Consider the following 19196-nt stretch of genomic DNA (forward strand, 5'->3'; position numbering starts at 1 on the left):
CCTCAAAGGATAAACTTTCCTGAAAAACCACAGGTTAGAAGCACCATCACCACATATTAAAAGTAGAATCACTGCCGGGCGCTGTGGCTCATGCCTGTAATCCCAGCACTTCAGGAGCCCAAGAAGGGCAGATCACGAGGTCAGGAGATTGAGACCATCCTGACTAACATGGTGAAACACATCTCTACTAAAAATACATAAAAATTAGCCAGGCATGGTGGTGGTTGCCTGTAGTCCCAGCAACCTGGGAGGCTGAGGCAGGAGAATGGTGTGAACCCAGGAGGCGGAGCTTACAGTGAGCTGAGATTGCACCACTGCACTCCAGCCTGGGCGACAGAGCAAGACTCCGTCTCAAAAAACAAAACAAAAAAAAAGTACAATGACTGAGTTGGTCACTTTTACTTCTAATCCTTTTATTGATTTCTTCAAATCCAAATCATTGGAATGAGTTTTTAAATCTTCAGAATAACTCCTTTATCCCCGTTTTGAGGTTTCTTTGTTCTTTGGGGTCCCAAAGACACTGTTGAATTTATTTGGCTTACCTTTATGCCATCACTTCCCCCCATTTGACTTAAGAAGTTTCTTCACGTAGAGATTTTATCACATATGCTGAGTAAAGCACTTGCCAGAAAATGTCATCTTCTTGGAAAAACTCAAACCACAATTACCTCCAGCAATGGTGGACAGATAATGCCACAGAAAAGATAAAACAGATAATTGAAAGCTACAGATAAGCTTCAAATCTCATTTCACCTAAAAATTTCAAATGTGTTCCCACTCCAAACTGAATTTCTTCAGAGTTGATGGTAAGTTGCAAAATATTACTTGAGATCTGTTATCTTCTTTTAAGAACTGTTAGCTATTTGTTTGGAAGCTTAAAACAAGAAAGAACATAAAACACTGTTCTTTATGATTAGTAACCTTTAGACGTCAATTTAACTTACATTGTAGCTACACTTCCCATCACAAAAATATATGTCCATCACTTTATGGATCAAATTAGATTATATGCTAGTCTGTCACTTATATGCTCATTTATATTAGAAAATGTAATATGTTGTTTACAGAAGGAAGAAATCTAGAGGTTTGGGGAATTGCTCCTCCTCCAGCTCAGACTTTCCTATCAAAGGAAATGAGTGTAAAGTATGGAAGTGAGAAGGCTGGGGAGAAGCCAAAAGGTATTGATGTCTAAGGAAAACAATGTAAAGGGTTAAGGAAGCTGAAGCAGCTGAGAGAATTAAGAAAGAAAATTCACAGCAAATTCTCTAGTAGATTCAGTGATTAGGCTACCAGGGATATGGCTCCTCACCTCATGCCAACTTCAGATTGTAGAACCCCTGTACCCAACCCTGGGATTATTCTTGGACCTCAGAATTTCCATCCACTAAAGCTTACTTTAGATCAGTCTCAGAAACCAGAGCTCAGAAAAGACCATCCCAGGAAGGCTTTCCTACTATTAGTCCTGCCAGTTTTAACTATTTTCATCTTTTACACAGGTAGCGAGGTCTATACCTAGAGACCATCTGGGGACTGGGTTCATAAGTCTCTGGTTCTACATAAAAGTCATTTATTTATATCAGCATCATTAGCTATTCCCTTGGACACCAGTTTGCCTTATCTTCTTTGACTTTATTGCAGTTGACTATTGGCCCCCACACTTAGGAAGGAGCCAAGAACCCTAATATCTAACACTCTCATGGTCTTAACTTCTTCTGGCTTATTTTAACCAATTACCTCATAAATTATTATATAGACAGAGATTTAAAGCAGTGATCAGAATGTACCAGAAAGTAAAAAGTGTCCAAAACATATACCGATTGACTAGTGAGATGAACTAACAATTAGCTATGTATTCAAAGCAGCATACAGAAAATACATACAATGAGAAGCAATTCATATGTTGACTCAAGTGTAGGTTTCAAAAATAATGGCACCTCATCATCAATGAATCACTTTATCATCACAACGTTCCTGTGGGCCCTTCTCTGACTTTATATAATAGCATAATATCTAGAAGTGCTGAATGTGCCTCTTTGCCACACCTATGTGACGAATGAGGGCAGTGTTTGCTAACGCAGGCTCCAAGAAGAGATTTGTGTTGTCTCAAGAGTTTTCTGGATGGTGCTATACCATTGATATCACCAACTTTTTGCTTTCCTCATTTTAGGCAAATCTGAGACTAAAGTGGTGAATAAGCCAAGAGTTCCTGACTTGGCATCCACAGCAGAATTTTATTCAGCTGCTTTCCTCTTCCAGTTCCTTTTTCTGTAGCCCATACATTATCACTTGGAGCTCACATGTTACTACGTTTCGCTTCACTTCTCTAACCATGATTTTCAGGCACAAGGATAAATGAATCTACCCATCAAACCAAGGAGGATCAAGAAGCTGAAGAGAGGCTGATCACAAGAAATCAATCCAACTTACAAGCTTCCCGGAGTTTCTCCTTGTCATAGTGGAATCCTTCATAGTCTTGCAAACTGATTTTGTTCACCCGGATCCTCAGACGATCTGGGACAGACTGGGGACTGCAAAACAAGAACCGAGTGATCAGATACAAATGAGAGAGTGGAATTGGTAGCCATGCACCTGAAGAACTAAGGACAATCTTATCTCTTCATGTTTAGAAGTAAGAGTTCACATTCAAACTGGAAAGGTGGGTTCCTTATCAGAATTGAACAGTGATCTGGAGAACACTTCTCCAGAAACCAAAAGTTGCTGGAATTTAGGTAAGAATATGGAAATATGCAGAAAGAGCCTTTGGAGACCACTTTTATATCGTATTTTCTGTTGAGGTTTTAAAACATTTAATAAGATCATGTGCTTGTTACATAATAAATTAGATTCAGCGAACTGAAATAGTGGGAGGTGGACTGGAGCTTTAAGAACCACAGACAGATATGCACATCACAGTAAGACATGGTCAGGGGCAGCCTGACCCTCAGAGAGATGGAAAAACTATCTTTAAAAAGCAGACTAAGAGTCCAGAAGCCACAGGGCTGAGACTGAAGTAGCTCCACACAGCTCAATAGCCTCTGACAGCACCTCTCAGTCAAAGCGTAATACAATAAACACTGCTTGTGATGGTGGCTCTGAGCATTCCAAAATGAAGAAAAATGTTTAAATATATATAGTGTTCTTTCTTTAGGAAGATAATGAAATGTGTAACTCATTTTGAAAGAATTCAATGAATACTGACTCCAGACACATATTAAGCAATAAAATGGTGCAGTACCAAACTTTCTGAACATCTATTCACTCCCTAAATGTCTATAACTCGACTCCTTGATTTTCTTAAGCAATATTTTGAAAGTGGTCTAATCTTGGGCATTAGTTGAGTGAAATAATCTGGTTTCCATCACCACCACAATGGATCAATACATTTCTTCAATATATTAATATAACACAACACCTACTTGTCTTTGAATACTACCTTATACTGGGATTTCATTGGTTGAGAGAATTTTCTCAGACAGAGGCTTCTCTTTTTTAATATATTAAATGGTGATAAAAGTCACCACTGACTAAAGTCATTGACTAAAGTAGAAAGAATGGCATTATTCTTTAATTTTTCCTGTAAAGGAGGAAAAGGAAAGAAAGAAGGAAACAGAGAGATATAAAAAAGAGAGAGAAAGAGGGAGGGAGAGAGGAAGGGAGAGAATGAGGGAGGGAAGGAAGGAAAACAGGAAAGTTAAGAATAGATGAAAGGAGGGAGTACTGTGTCTACAATATTAGGACACCCCTCTCTACTTCACTTCAAACACACACACACAGAAACACAGACACACACTCATTTAATTTCAGTAAAACTCTGGAAGAGGGAGTAAAAAAATCTCATTCTCTTGTCTAAAGCCTCATTTTAGTGCAAAGTATAGTAACTCCCTCCATATGGAATCCTACTTTACTCACCCAAAATAACACATACATAGCAAACTATAGATACATATGTGCACACTCACACATGGTACATTCTCTCTCTCACACACACACACACAGTGAGACAGAGATTTAAACTGTGGCTATTTAAAAGTGTAGATATACGTGCACAAATTCTAAAGAGAGATGGTAGGTAAAAATGTCTGAGGTTCACTGGCTTAAAAAAGTCAGTATAAAACTACAGAGATGGATATTTCTGGGGGAAATTTGAAAACACAGATTCAACAGCTATATTGATCCATCACTCAAAGTGTGTTTGTTGAGTATTTACTTTATATTACCATCGTGCTGGACATCAAAAAGGTATTGATGAATAAAGCCGAAGCATTTAAGTTGTGATGGGAGATATAGCTTGACAGTATATTTGTAGATACAGACCTTCAGTTAGCAGAACAGACCTTGAATATAATGAAAACTCACAACATCTTACAGGTAGGGAAAGTGAGGTTCAGAAAGATCAAGTGATTTTAAGGACACATAGCTGCTAAGCAGCAGTGCTAAATGCAAAGCCTTGGACCCTTCACTCACCAGTTTCATGTTCTTTCTCTGCTCCTCTGAGGAGTTCAGACTCTCTTGTCAATGAATAAATACCAAGAATCCCATGGATTTGACAGCAAAGCTATAAAGTCTGGATTAGCGGAGTCTGATGATCTCTGTATGCTGCTCAGATTTCTTTCTTTACCAATAAACAATCATCAGGCGGGGTGGTTAAGTAAACCAGAGAACACTGGGCAGAGAGTACAAATGAATGTGTAGGTCTTTATTCATTTAGAGGGAAGTACGGCTACAGCATGCTGTGAAGTGAGAAAAAGTCATGAATAATTATATATGGCATAAGCTCCTTCATATCAATTGTGGACTTTAGGAGTTTGTATATGCAAGAGAAGTGCATGGAGACATGTCCAACGAGCTGTTGCAAGTTGCTATCTCTGTGTGGTGAAGCCTGGGCATTATTTTATATCAAGTATAATTTTTAAGGAACTAATATCATTTTAAAGGCATGTCCATATGTAAACAAACAATAATGCAGGACAAGAATAAAAATAACGCCTATAGCAAAGAGTGTTAGGAATTAGATGCAAGTAGAGAGGAAAAAATTTATGCAATTAACACCACACAGTGTTCACATTAGATTTTTATCACCAAAAGTGTCTAATAATCCCTTTATTTCCAAGTTCACTCAACTGATCTGCAAAGATTGTAACTAGAAAATATTTTCCTGCACATATAGCAGATAAGAGGGAAGCTGGAACCATAGAATGTAGTGGCCTATCAGACCCCAAAAGGAGAAGTTGAGTGGGGACAGATGTTGAATGAACTCTATCTAAGCAATTTTTTGAGATAACAGTAAATCTAATGGCAGTGGGCTTCAGTCTTCTCTACTGAGCTGGAGGTATCAGGACTAAGACCTCACTTGAGCAGTACTTGCAAATGGGAAACGAGATTTGGAGAATGACTGCTAACCAGTTCCTGGACCCTGCTTCCTAGACTAGCTCCCCGATTTGGGGCTTACCAGTGTGTATCACCTTTCTCAAAACCCATAAAGTGGCTGCTCTCTGTCCACATGCATCTACCTCCCAGGTTTTCATCTATGCCCTCTGATTCCAACCCATGCACTGTTGTCTCCTGAACCTCTGGCCGCCTACTACTCTATCCTAACTTCCAGGGGGCACACCATGGCATAAAACAGACACTATTATTTGAATCAAACATTATAGATCCTAAATGAATTCACATATGTTCTCAGTTCATCTCCAGAATGATCAGCTAAGCAAGACAGAAGAAAACAGAGACTCTCTAACCACCGCTTAACACTTTCTCCCATCTACCTTCCTACACATTCACTCCCTTGCTCTCAGCTCCCATCCTTCCCCAACAACTTGCAACACTTCCCACTTTCCCACTAGCAGCAGCTTACTTAAACCCAGTCTTCTGGGCAGGGTATCTGTTTTCTTTTTTAATCTCCTATTAAAAGATGTCCCAGTTGAGACTCATCAGCAAATTTTAGGGCATTAGACCCTAGGGTCAATAATGGAAAACCTTGAATCATTTGCAACCGTGGTGTAAACAGCAGGTATGGGAGGCAACACAGCAAACTGGTGAGGAGCTCAGGCTCCAAGTCAGATTGCCTAGATTTCAAGTAAAATTCTCCCAGTTCCTAGTTAATCAGGAAACTCTGAGCTTCAGTTTCCTCCTATGTAAAGGGGAGATGATAACAGTATCCACCTCATAGGCATATAAAGAGAATTAAATGAGCTGATACATGTGATATGCTTAGAAAAATGCCTGGCACATTGTCAGTGCTCAATAGATTTTAGCTATTATCATCATAATAATTACTCTGAAAATTGTTCTCCTAGATAAGGTTCTACCTAATAATCAACAGCATTTGCTGCTTCTGCCAGATACTGGCAGATGTTTAGAGCACATAAAGGAACCTCCCTAAACATATCTGACAAGGTGCTGGGCTTCCTCTGGGGGGAGATTGTCTAGCTTGGCTGGGGGCATGACATTTTACACTTCTGGGTCCTCTCCCACCTAGTATTTTTAAAGGCCAACTACAAACATGAAAACAGACAGCTAGAACATGGGGGAGTGGAGGGAAGTGCATAGAGATTAAATGAAAGCCAAGTCATTCACTTTCGTACCTTTATGTCAAAATATATTAGTGTCCCATTAATGGCTGACTGAAGGCAGAGGATGACAAAGCTGTTCTTTGGAGTCTGTGGAATAGCACTGCCATTAGTTTGCTAAAATTAAATTTTGTCTGGGAAGTTAGTAGAGCACAGAAGAGACAAACAACCTGGGTAAAAATAAATTTGCCTTCCTGCCAACATCTGCCACAAGCTACTGCCATACTGATTAGGCTCTGGATCAGGGGTTCTAAACCTGGCTTCCATGGAACATCTCAAACTCCCTAGAAGAGATTCAGCAGTCTGTGAATTCCCTTTCATATTGGGATAATGGCCTAAACCTGTCGCCTTCTCACTAAGGCAACAGGTTGAGGTCACTACCCCAATTCTCTGCAACACTGTGATTGAGATCCTTATGCAGAGTGGAAGTTCATGACTCTGGACTTAATTCCCAAATGTCTCCCATGAGCACTTTCTCAAGAACCATAATAAGAGTACTTGTTGAATCACTTGGGTGGGTTTCCAATAACCTCCATGCCACAGCTTCCCTTATCCATGTTATACACACCTTTTACCCCGAGATTTTGGAAGGGAGGTGGACTGACTTTCCATCAACACAACTCCCTGAACACTCACTGCTATTCAGTTTACACCTAAATTGTGCTATTCTCTGCTCTCCTGTAGATGTTGCCATAGCTTCTTTCTCAACTGTTCCCATGGAGAATTTCAATCCATCAGAGTCATATTCCTCCCTAGTGCCCTCAAATGTCTTCCTCCTTTTGATCAATTTCTTTAGTACACACTATTCCTCTCAGACTGATAAGAGATGCCTCTCATTCAATCTCTGACCCAGGCCTAATCTCTTTATGGATAAAGTGGATGGGCTGAGTGTTTTGGTTCGCCAGGGTCACTTTCAAACCACGAACTCCATTAACTCATTCTGTCACTGGAAACATGAAGTATATAGGAGTGATATCCTTTAATATTAAGACATGATAGCAAGTGGATGAAGCAAGATGTATGGTCAAAAAACTCAGTTCCAATCTAAATGGTCAGAACGCTAAAGTTACCTTCCTTAAACCATTTTGTGATCTGAAAATGGGACTGATAATAGGAATGTAGTGAGCACTAAATGAGACATATATAAGGCAGTTAGCACCTTCCTGGCAAATAATAAGTGGTCAAAAACAACAATAGTTTTTGTTACTATTATTATCACCCTAGCACTTCTGCAATTTCCGCAAGCCTTATATTTTTTATTCAGTCCTAGATAATAACATCATAGCTGAAGCCGGAGTTGCAGCTCTAATTAGCACTTAGTAGACAGCAAACCTTAGCAGAATGAGCATCTGTCAACATCAGTAGGGATACAAGATTCAGTGGAATGTAGCTATCCACAGTCTTTTGGATAATAATGCAAGTAGGGATGGTGAATGTTTGCAAGATTTTTTTACTTTTTAAAGATATTATGAAATAAATATTAACTCATGTTGAGACAAGATTCTTAAAGTTACATAATCATTCTATATTTTGTACCTTATAAATATCCTGTTTTCATTAACATGTCTTAGATAGTTCATTGTAAGGCTTGCCCCTTGTAACACTCACTATGTAGAAACATTGATTTTTATAAATAATTGTAATTTCACCAGGCATTTGCTACTCATATAGAGTTGCTTTTCTTTCATGAGACAGAAAAGCATAACTCTGTCTGCCTTTCACCCTTTAGCCCCAATTTAATAGTAATAATGAATTGCCTTAACTTCTTTCAAGCAATTCTACCTGATCATAATCTAGATATAATGAAGTATGTTTCTAACTAATCTAATAGAATTCATTTGAACTGGCTCTTGTTTTATAAATAGTTTTATTAAAATATGAATTTATAGTATGAATTCACAGCGTGAAAGGCTATGAATTCACACTATGAATCTCTTCCTCCTCTTGGCATCTCCAGCACCTAGAACAATGCCTAGTCCACATTGCTTACAATAAATGTTTTTGAACAAATGAGCAAATGAATGCAAGGAAATCAAATTCCTCTGCCACCAGATATGGTTCTGATGCTATAGCACAGCTTGGCATTGGAGCATTTCTTAGCTGCTTTCTAGCAGTTTCTCCCTTTGTGAAAAAGGCATGACTCTGATTTGGTGGTCCATTTCTGTCCTTTGATCTCTGGATCAGGAAATAAATTCATGTTGAATTATGCACCCACTTTTTATCTCTAGTAGAATCTACACAAATAAAAAGACAGAAGAACCTACCAAAGGTAGATGTCCCCATCAAAAAAGTAAGTAAACCATTTCAGAACTACCCGTTCTTCAATTAAATAATGGTGAACCACAAACATCTATCATCACATTCTTCTATCAACTATCAAGTTGGGCCTTATTTTTTTATTTTAAATTTTTCTGGGTACATAGTAGGTGAATATATTTATGAGGTAGATGAGATGTTTTGATACAGGCATGAAATGCATAATAATCACATCATGGAGAATGAGTTATCCATCCCCTCAAGCATTTATCCTTTGTGTTATAAACAATCCAATTACACTTTTTAGTTATTTCAAATCGTACAATTAAGTTATTGACTACAGCCACCCTGTTGTGCTATCAAATAGTAGATCCTATTCATTGTTTCTATTTTTTTTTTTTTTTTTTTTTGTACCCATGAAGCATCTCCATCTCCGCCCTCAACTCTTCCCAGCCTCTGGCAACCACCCCTCTATACTCTATGTCCATAAGTTTAATTGTTTTGATTTTTAGATCCCACAAATAGGTAACATGCAACGCTTGTCTTTTTGTGCCTAGCTGATTTCACTTAACATAATGATCTCCAGTTCTATCTGTGTTGTTGCAAATGACAGGATTTCATTCTTTTTATCACCAAATAGTATTCCATTGTGCATCTGTAGTACATTTTCTTTATCCATTCATCTGTTGATGGACACTTAGCTTGCTTGCAAATCTTAGTGATTGCAAACAGTGCTGCAACAAACATGAGTGTGCAGATATCTCTTCAATATACTGACTTTAATATATTGATTTCCTTTCTTTTGGGTATATACCCAGCAGTGGGATTGCTGGAATATATGGTAGCTTTATTTTTGGTTTTTTGAAGAACCTCTAAACTGGTCTCTATAGTGGTTGTACTAACCTACATTCCTACCAACAGTGTAAGAGGGTCCCCTTTTCTCCACGTCCTTGAAGCTGAGCCTTATTTAAATATTATTTTTACTCAGTGGCTTCCTTTGGCAACTTGCTGCTAAAATGCTGAAACATATCCCGGTACATTTTTGAAGTATCACTGACAAGAACCTTTCCAAAAATGTATCCAAGAAGTCCTCTTTACATTGAACAATAAAACTAAATTGAATCAAGGCTTCTGAACAGAGATTTAAAATGAATTTCTGACACCTGCCAAGTTCAGACAGAATCTTAATAATTCAGTTGTCCTCTGCCTGGAGTAGGAAACAATGCCTCAGAAATCTGAAATAAATTGTACAGAAGTTTTTGATTCTTAAACCAAGCATAAACCAAAATCACATTAGCAGCAATCAGTCATGCGCTCCCACTGCCCAACATGTTTTCCTGGAAAAAGTACCTTCAGAGGTTATTAATTCTTTCTTGATGGAAGTTGAGTAAGTTCTCAGTCTCTAAGACCTCCATTTGTGAGGAGGTAATAGGATATGTTACAGCTTACAAATTCTTTGAGGCAGCTATTCTTCCAGTCCTTCTTATAAGATCATGGAAGTATTATAGAGTCAAAAGCAATCTTCAGTCTCATCTAATTCAGTATTTGCTATTCCATCTGATTCTACACAACCCTAAGACTGCATCTTCAAATGGCTATTCTAAGTCTCTGCTTGATCCTCATCCAGCAGTAAGATGCTAATGGAAGTGGCTTAGTCTTTGTTCAGGCTAACTTAAGCATTTGCAAATTCTTCCTACAGTCTAAATCTTCCTCTCCATAGTCTGTGTTTATTAGCCTATCTACCACTATTTTTAGGGAATTGGCTTTTAAGTTACAAAAATAATCAGTCACACAGACTAATGTCAAAAGAGTGCAAATGTTAACCACCAAAGCCAGACGCATATCAAAGAAATATTTGCTGCCTTGATGGTTAAAATATTGCAAACAGACTATGAGCATCAAATGTCAATAAATTTTTATGACATTGGCTGAAACAGAAATTATTTTTTAAATTTTTTGGAGATCTTCAAAGTCACATTGTAATTAAAATTTTAAAGCATCCATGGAAATTTGTAATAAATTTCTATGCTTGGGGGGACTTGAATGATGAGAAATTTCTTAATGGGTAAAACATATGCTATTTTGGTGATAGATACCCTAAAAGGCCTGATTCACCACTATGTAATCTACGCATGCAACAAAATTACACTTGTACTCCACAGACTTACAAAACTTTATAAAATGAAAAAAAAAATAAAAACTATGCTTTTGAGGATAGATTTTTCATGTGTGATTAGGTCAGAATCATTGGCCAGAATGGGGACCACTCAAAAGAATTTTGCTCAAAGGAAAAACTCACTCCCATAACTAAATTACCACACGGTTATTCTACAGTGTGTTTTCTGTTCAGTGTTGTGTTCATGGTATTTAAAGGGAAGCAAAGTTGGAGACGAAGCAAGCAGTGGCTTCCCTTAGTGGCACTGCAGGGCAGGTTAACAAGCATAGAGTTTCACCATTTTTGTTTTAGAGGAAAATAAACAGACTAACAACCTTGAATGATATTTCAAATTCTTCTGACCACCTGTTTCCTTTTGTGGCAGTGAACTCATCACTGTTGTTACTGGCTTGTTAATCCAATTCTGGAATTTTATGTGGAGCCATGCCTACATACATGTGTTATGACTTCTTCCTCTTGTCGCCCACCCAGGCTGGAGTGCAATGGCACAATCTCGGCTCACTGCAACCTCCGCCTCCTGGGTTCAAGCGATTCTCCTGCCTCAGCCTCCTGAGTAGCTGGGACTACATAAGTGTGCCACTACACCCAGTTAATTTTGTATTTTTAGTAGAGATGGGGTTTCACCATGTTGGTCAGGCTGGTCTCAAACTCCTGACCTCCTTGGGTGATCCACCCACCTCAGCCTCCCAAAGTGCTGGGATTACAGGTGTGAGCCACTGTACCCGGCCACGTTATAACTTTTTATTACCAGAGTCACAGATTTATTTTTTAAGCCACTGAACAATTCATTGCCCCAGAATCTCCAAGTTCCCTCTGCATAAGACTATACAATATTGTTACTTTCTCCTTTTCCTTTACTCATGCATATTAAATTCACCTGACTTTCCTTTTCAGTAGCATTCCCCACTGTAGTTAACTCCCTGCTTCCTGAAGCTCTTTACTTTTGGAATTCAGTTCAAAACTCTCTTCTGGTTTCGCAACTAAGTTTCCAGAAGCTCCTTCTTTCTGCTGCAATTTATCCTCCTCTAAATCTTTCAAATACATATGTTTCTTTGCTTCTTCCACTAAAACCCCTTTAGACCAAGCTACTATCATCTTGCACCTAGACTAATTGGCCCCCTGCATCCAAAAATTTCTTCACACTGCACACTGTTTAAAACATAAATGTAATCATGATACGATGATTTTACTCTCCCCAGTAAATCATGAACTCTTCAAGGACAGGATGCCCAACTATATTCATCTTTAAATCTCCCACAACGTATGTTTATTATGAGGCTTTCAATATGTGTTAAATTACTGATCCTCATATGGACTTCCTAAATTTGCAATAAGAAAAATTCTTTTTCCTGACAACTGACTACATTCTTCATCACACCTAATCATGTGTGATTAGGCCAGAATCATTGGCCACAATGGGGACCACTCAAAAGAATTTGATTCAAAGGAAAAACCCACTCCTATAACTAAAACCAACAAACAAGAAATAATATCACTGATTATGCATTACAGTATTGCTGTACCACCTTCCGGTATCAAGTTGAGCCTCTGGCTTGCCCCTGCTTAATACAAAAGAGAAGAATTTCTACTCATTATCAGATATTATTGCAAATTTAAGTCTCATGAAGATGGCGTCTTCTGCCCTGATATTTGATGAACTGGCAATTAGAGATGACAACCTTAAAAAAAGTCTTTTAAGGTAAGAGTTCTAGACTTTAAGTTCCCACACACACTCTTTTTACATTCTTTCATGCTTAAGGAATGTAAAAGATGGACAAATATCCTAATAAAAGACAAACGAGAAGTAAGTACCACAGGAAATAGAAACAAATGGAAATTAGACATACAGATAACATGCATTCTCATAGGAGAATTCTGCAAATTCCAACTGTTGAGATGAAGAAAAATCAAGAACAGTTGGAATGGGAACAAGTAAAAACTCAAGCTGTCTTCTTTCATCACATCAGGCCAAAATCATTTCCACTTTAAGAAGTAAATCCATGTAATGAAGGTTTCCTGGTTATTAAAAATGATTAAAGATTCTATCACAAAACACTAACATGAGTTACTTTTAATACCATAGCCTGCAATCAGTGGTACCAGATGGAATTCTCACAGCATGGAGAATTCTTTTACTGCCGATTGGAGGGAGGATTATTCATCACTACACTTAGCGGAACAAGGAGCAGTTGGGCTTGAACCAATGAGACATAAGAGGACAATGTTACTCCTAAGCCATCAAAATGGATTTAGATCTCATGTGCTCAGGAAGACAGATATTTTCTGCTTCAGCTTTCAGTTTCTACAAATCAAAGGGATCTCTGAAACTTAATTGTTATTTAAAATGCTAAAAATCTTCCCCGGGATTTGCAATCACAAACTGTTATATTTTCCTGTTCTTATTTGCAACCGATTCACTTTCATTGCTAGAATACGGTGTGGATGAGGTGTTATGATTTGTGTATTTTTAAAATGTCATTTTACAGAAGAAAACACTTGTGGTCTTGCATACCTACCATGAAGAACACCGAAACTAGGCTTCTAACTACTGGTATAGTCGCTAACCTTCTAGTAACTCTAAGCACTTTAATGAATTAAGTGGTGGTATTTGAGTGTCTTATGTGTAACTTTAAAACAGTATTGTAACCAAAATAGACTATGCATAATCTTTAAATATTGAATACATTTCATCTACAAACCAATAGAAAAAAATCAAAGATTCTGAATTTTTATAAATAAAAATATCCAAAAAAAAAGTAGTCAAAATTCATGAAGCAATGAAGCAAAAATAGATATTGCTATCTTAAAATAGGGAAATCATATAACCCAATTATGTATAGAAAGAATGGTATGTATGAGCTACAGGACACGTTACTACTGAAAAGCTACTCTGCAGATTGTGTGGTAGTAGATCTGCATTTCCAGGAAACAGGCTCAGTCAAGGGAAGACACCATGTTTTGTTTTTATAAGGGAAATAAAAAGTAAGGATTGGTCTGACAATAAGCAGCATTGCATAAAAGGCATTTTCTTAAATGGGTTTAGCCTTTCCCATAAAACATTTCATGAATGAATGTATATACTTTCCTAAAATCTGAGTAGCAGAGAAAAAATCATTGCAGAATTGTTGTTTTCATTTTTCTTCATTAGTAGGTAATTAATATTTTACCTGGTCAGGTTGACAATTGCTTGCCAAGGTCCTGAATCCTCAGTGGGGAGCTACATTTGGCTCTGGAGAGAGACATAGATGGCCCCATAATTCTATTCATCCATCTACAGCTGTGATGTGTTCCCACTAGACCAAATTTTCTTGTCAGAAATCCAAGAAGGAAGAATTGAGAGTCCTCTAAACCTGACCCTCCCTCCTTTCCAATTTGACCCGTTTAGCCAATTGGGAGGAAACCTTTCATTACCCTTCTCTAATTCCGGATCCAATGACTAAGGGATTTTATAAACTACTCTTATTTTTTGGAAACATTTGTCTTGTCTTCGTAAAAATGACAGAATAAAGACATTTCTAGAACAGAACTTACAACAATGACACAATAATTATATCAATATAACAACTCTTCATCAGCAAAAATAACTTTGACAAAATTTGATAGTAAGGTTGAGAAAAAGAGTTCTCCAAAATACACTTTTATGGGTGGACTGATGGGTCAGTTGGGGCCAGGTGCAGTGGCACCTGTAATTTCAGTATTTTGGGGAGGATCACTTGAACTCAGGAGTTTGAGGCTAGCTTGAAAACATAGTGAGATTGTCTCTAAATACTTTTTTTAAATAAATAAATAGGCATGGTGGCATGCACCTGTTGTCCCAGCTCCTCAGGAGGCTGAGGCGGGAGGATCGCTTGAGCCCAGGAGTTCAAGGTTGCAGTCAACTATAATAGTGCCACTACACCTCAGCCTAGACACAGAGTGAGACCCTCTCTCAGAAAAAAATAATGAAAGTAAATAAATAAAATAAATTACTTGGATGAAGGAGAAATAAACACAAAATAACTAGTTAGATATTTCGATGCCACAAATATTAAAAAGAAAACAATGAAAAAGAAAAAATAATGGTTTTATTGATAATATCATGATAGAATGTGAAAATAATTTGGAGTGCCTTTGCTTGTTCCGTTTCTTTCTCTCCTTTCACTTACCATATTAAAATAAACCAAGTCTCTATTAAAGGCAGCAAACCAATGTATTTATAAGACAAGACCCTTTACTCAAGAAAACATACTTGTTTTACTTTTCCTGGACAACAAAATAACATCAAGTCAAATGACACAATCACATCCCAATTAGAGGACATAAACCACCTTTCTTAAGAGCAGTAAGGTCTAAGTGATTACTTTTTCAAATAAATACAACTATAGGTCTTTATAATATATTATAAGGCTGAAAAGCTTTGGCCTTTTTGTTCCATTTGTAATTCTTCCAATGGTACTTTCATTTTATTTATCTTTTTTTCTTAATTTTTAAAATGGCCCAAGATGAAAAGTGTTTTTATTTCAGTCAAATACCTGGGCTGTAACTATGGAACTTCGTGAATCATTTATAGAATTTCATTTTCTGACACAAACTGTGATGAGTTCTAGGGATTAATTAAATGTAGCATCAACAAATACTTTCTTTTTATGCTTTTTAAAATGTACTTTCTTTTCATTTCATGTAAGTGTTTCAGGGTGTTATGACAGACCAGCAAAACTCAATCAAATTGGTATAATTAAATTGAAGCCTTCCTACAAATGAAATGCACCTCGCACTCCATTGCCACTTCAGCAAAGTAATCCAAAATAAATACACTCTTGGAAAGCTCAAAACAAACATCTAGGTTTCTTTGTTGATATGTCAGAGGATAAATGTCAGTGGAGTAAAAATCGAAATGTCTCTTTTTCCTTCCTGAATGCAGCAAATCCATTAATAACATTGCAGTTATAATGGTCAATTTAAAAATATTTAGTTCTTTTGTTTTGCTTTGTTTTGTTTTCTGGGTGGGGAGTCCATTTTTAAACAAATATTTTACTCACAAAGACTAACAAAAGTATTCCTTTTCCTTCCCGTTTATAGTCTGTATGTATTTCTGTATATTTTTTAAATTATAATCATGCTTTAGGAATTCAGATTTGGACAAAAATTTAAAGTACATAGTGTTCAGCCACCTTATTTTACAGAAAGTGAATTTGGGTCCAGAGATGTCAATAACCTTATTGTATCTATATAATTAATATGGAAAATCTGTTATAAATAACAGGGTAATGTTCTTCAGCTCTTCTTATACCCTTTAATAAAAAATATTTTAAATAAGTAAAATATTTATACAAATAATATACACAAATTTAGTCTTCAGAAGGTGACACAAAAGGAAATGTAACTAAAATTCAATCAAATTTATCCAATATGATGCTGTTATGTACTAAGTTATCTGTCCCCCAAATTGGTAAGTTGAAGTTCTAACCCCTAGCACTTCAGAATGTGACTGTATTTGGAAACAGGGTCTTTAAAGAAGTAATTAAGTTTAAATGAAGTTGTTAGAGTGGAACCTAATCCAACATGACTAGTGTCCTTTACACAAAGAGGGAATTTGGACAGACATATAAAGAGGGAAGATCATATGAAGACACGAGAAGACAGCATCTACGAGACAAGGAGACAGACTTCAGAAGAAACCAACCCTGCTGACACCTTCATTCAGACTTATAGCCTCCAGAATTGTAAGGAAATAAATTTCTGTTGTTTTAGCCACTCACTCTGTGGTACTTTGTTATGGCAATCCTAGCAAACTCATACAGATATCTACTAAAAAGTTGCACTAAAAGAACTAACTCGTTTTGTTCTAATCCTACAACCAGTGTTTATAAAAAGATAAATAATGGAAGAATGAGAGAAATCTAATTTTTAATTTTCAATAATTCCAAACTGGCCTGAGAATCTCTGCCAGTTTGCTATCCCTGCCCTGGCTCTTCAGACCTTAATTTTCACTTATCTATTAAAAACATAGAAAAAATCTAAAAAACAAGTGTTGTATTTGTTGGACTAATTATATCTCTAAAGTCAGATTTCTATTTTTGAAATTTATTTTTATTTTTTAAAAATTTCATAAATGTTTCCCCCTCCTTTTCCCTGCCAAACATACCTGGCACATGTACTATACCCAACCCTTCCTGTAAACTCTCGCCTTTACCCCCAAGTCTGAATTCTCTGCAAGAGCTCCCTTATTCCCTGCACACTCAAGCAACAAAACCTGCAGTAAATATCCGCTGCACTTCTGAAGTAACCTTTTACCATATGAAAAGTGCTGAGTGGTAAGACTATTTCTACACCTATGAGGACATGAATAATTCATCTCTAAAAATAAATTTGAAAGCAACAAGATAGAATGTTAAATGTGGAGGGGGCCCTAAGTGTATTGCGCCTTTACGTAAGTGGACTGATTGCCAAGCTCTGGGTTGACTGTTACTAATATAAGAACTCAGGAATAATTCCTCCACTGTGGATGTCAGCATGACGTTTCCTGATAAGCCTGTTTGTCAGTTCAAACACCACTCCTTACGATTCTAAAATACTTCAAATTATTTAGCGGTGCTATTTTTAACTGGAATTTGTCATTCTGAAATTTTATAACAACACTTGAACTATAAACCTATGACACCAAAGATTCACACATTTGCAATACTCAGAATTGAATTATTATTATTCATACCAAGTTTCCTTTAAAAGTGTATATAATATGATTGGATTAAAATATATAAATAATATAGATAAATATACATACATACACACACACACACACAAGAAATTGACCAGAAGTGATACTGACAGCAGAGGTCAATGCCTTAAAGGCTATGATGTCAACTTTATCAATTTACAGCACGCAATCATAAGCAAGTTTCCTACCATTTCTTGTTCTCTGTCTTCTCATGTAGGGAATGAGACTAGTAGCAATTGTGACCTTAGAAGTTAGTAGGGTGTTAAATTTGATCACAGAGCAAGGTGCTTAGCTACATATTACGTCTCTAGCTAAATGTAAAAATCCACTTTGGTTCTTGCTGACAGAAAAGTGAGACATGAATTATGCTTACGAAGGCAGAACAGGGCCTGGCCTCCCTGCCCAGTACTCAGAACAAAGGACAACCCCGTCTTGTCCCATAGCAAGTCTCATCCACTTCATGTTACAGGTTTTCTGGGGACAGATTTTCTTATGACCCTAAGGTCATGCTTTGAATTCTACCATAACAGAACTTCAAAGCTGATAGGAATTCCAAGAACCAACTGCAGTTTTTTTAATATCTGAAAAACTGAAATGCAAAAGGTTAATACGTGGCCTATGTTACACAGACAAATGCAGGGTTCCCCCAGATACTCAAATCAGAAGGATGTTACCATAAGGAAAGAGGGGTTGCAGAATAAGGAGGAAGACGCTCCGGCTACAGACCCATGGACTGCTTCTGCTACCCATTTTCTTTGTGTCACTAGACCCCTCAGAGTGCAATGGAAGACCAGGCAGAGTGAGGGAACTCATGGGAGAAATTCATTTAAAAATTTCAAAAAAAAATTTTTAAAGTTGCAGTCTGGGCTCTCATGGAAACTGAGAGATAAAGTGTGGAAACTGGCATGAGCTGAAGTCCAAGTAACCATTAATTTCCTCTTTGGAATTATCCATTGCAGATGTCTGTTTTATGGAACTAGTAGAGAAGAGTGGCATAACAAGAAGAAAGAAGGGATGACATGATGGTATGACTGAAAGTCAAGAAACTGTGCACAGTCTGAAGTGAAATTATTAGTAAGATTACCCAAGAAATTCAGGAGCCAAGGGAGAGAGAGGAAGGAAGAAGTGACGATGGGCAAAGTTTAGCATCTTCCTTTGCTCAGAAGTTTAGAGAGCAAATATCTTTGCTTTCCAGGTAGCCTGAGGCTAACTCTTACACTTCACTATCTGACCTTAAGATTCAGCAAATGGCATGCCTTTCAATTCTATGAATGTAGCAATTCTCTACTGTTCTTTCAAAAATATGAAGTGTTTTGCTTTTTCATCCCTTTTTAGAAATACTCCCATTCATGGAAATCCATCAGAAAATACAGAAATCAAAAAAAAATTATCGATAATCCTACAATTCAGAGATAATCACCTAGGGATGCAATAATAACAACAAAGGCATGACCGACAAACCTAATCACACAAGTTGAAGTACTTAGGCTGCTTTGAT

At 37.1% G+C, this 19196-nt stretch overlaps 1 protein-coding gene across 31 annotated transcripts in view; it reads right to left on the reverse strand.

Moving 5' to 3' along the window:
- The window catches only part of DGKI (diacylglycerol kinase iota), a 459668-nt gene that overhangs the window by 129595 nt on the left and 310877 nt on the right, over positions 1-19196 (reverse strand). For all 31 annotated transcript variants that reach the window (XM_015448096.4, XM_065542619.2, XM_015448091.4 and 28 more), the window contains one exon: positions 2428-2528. In XM_015448096.4, coding sequence (XP_015303582.2) covers positions 2428-2528 — 101 coding nt within the window. The remainder of the gene's footprint in view (positions 1-2427; positions 2529-19196) is intronic.

This window comes from Macaca fascicularis, chromosome 3 (genome assembly GCF_037993035.2).
Source record: "Macaca fascicularis isolate 582-1 chromosome 3, T2T-MFA8v1.1".
In the NCBI taxonomy this organism is placed as follows: Eukaryota; Metazoa; Chordata; class Mammalia; order Primates; family Cercopithecidae; genus Macaca; species Macaca fascicularis.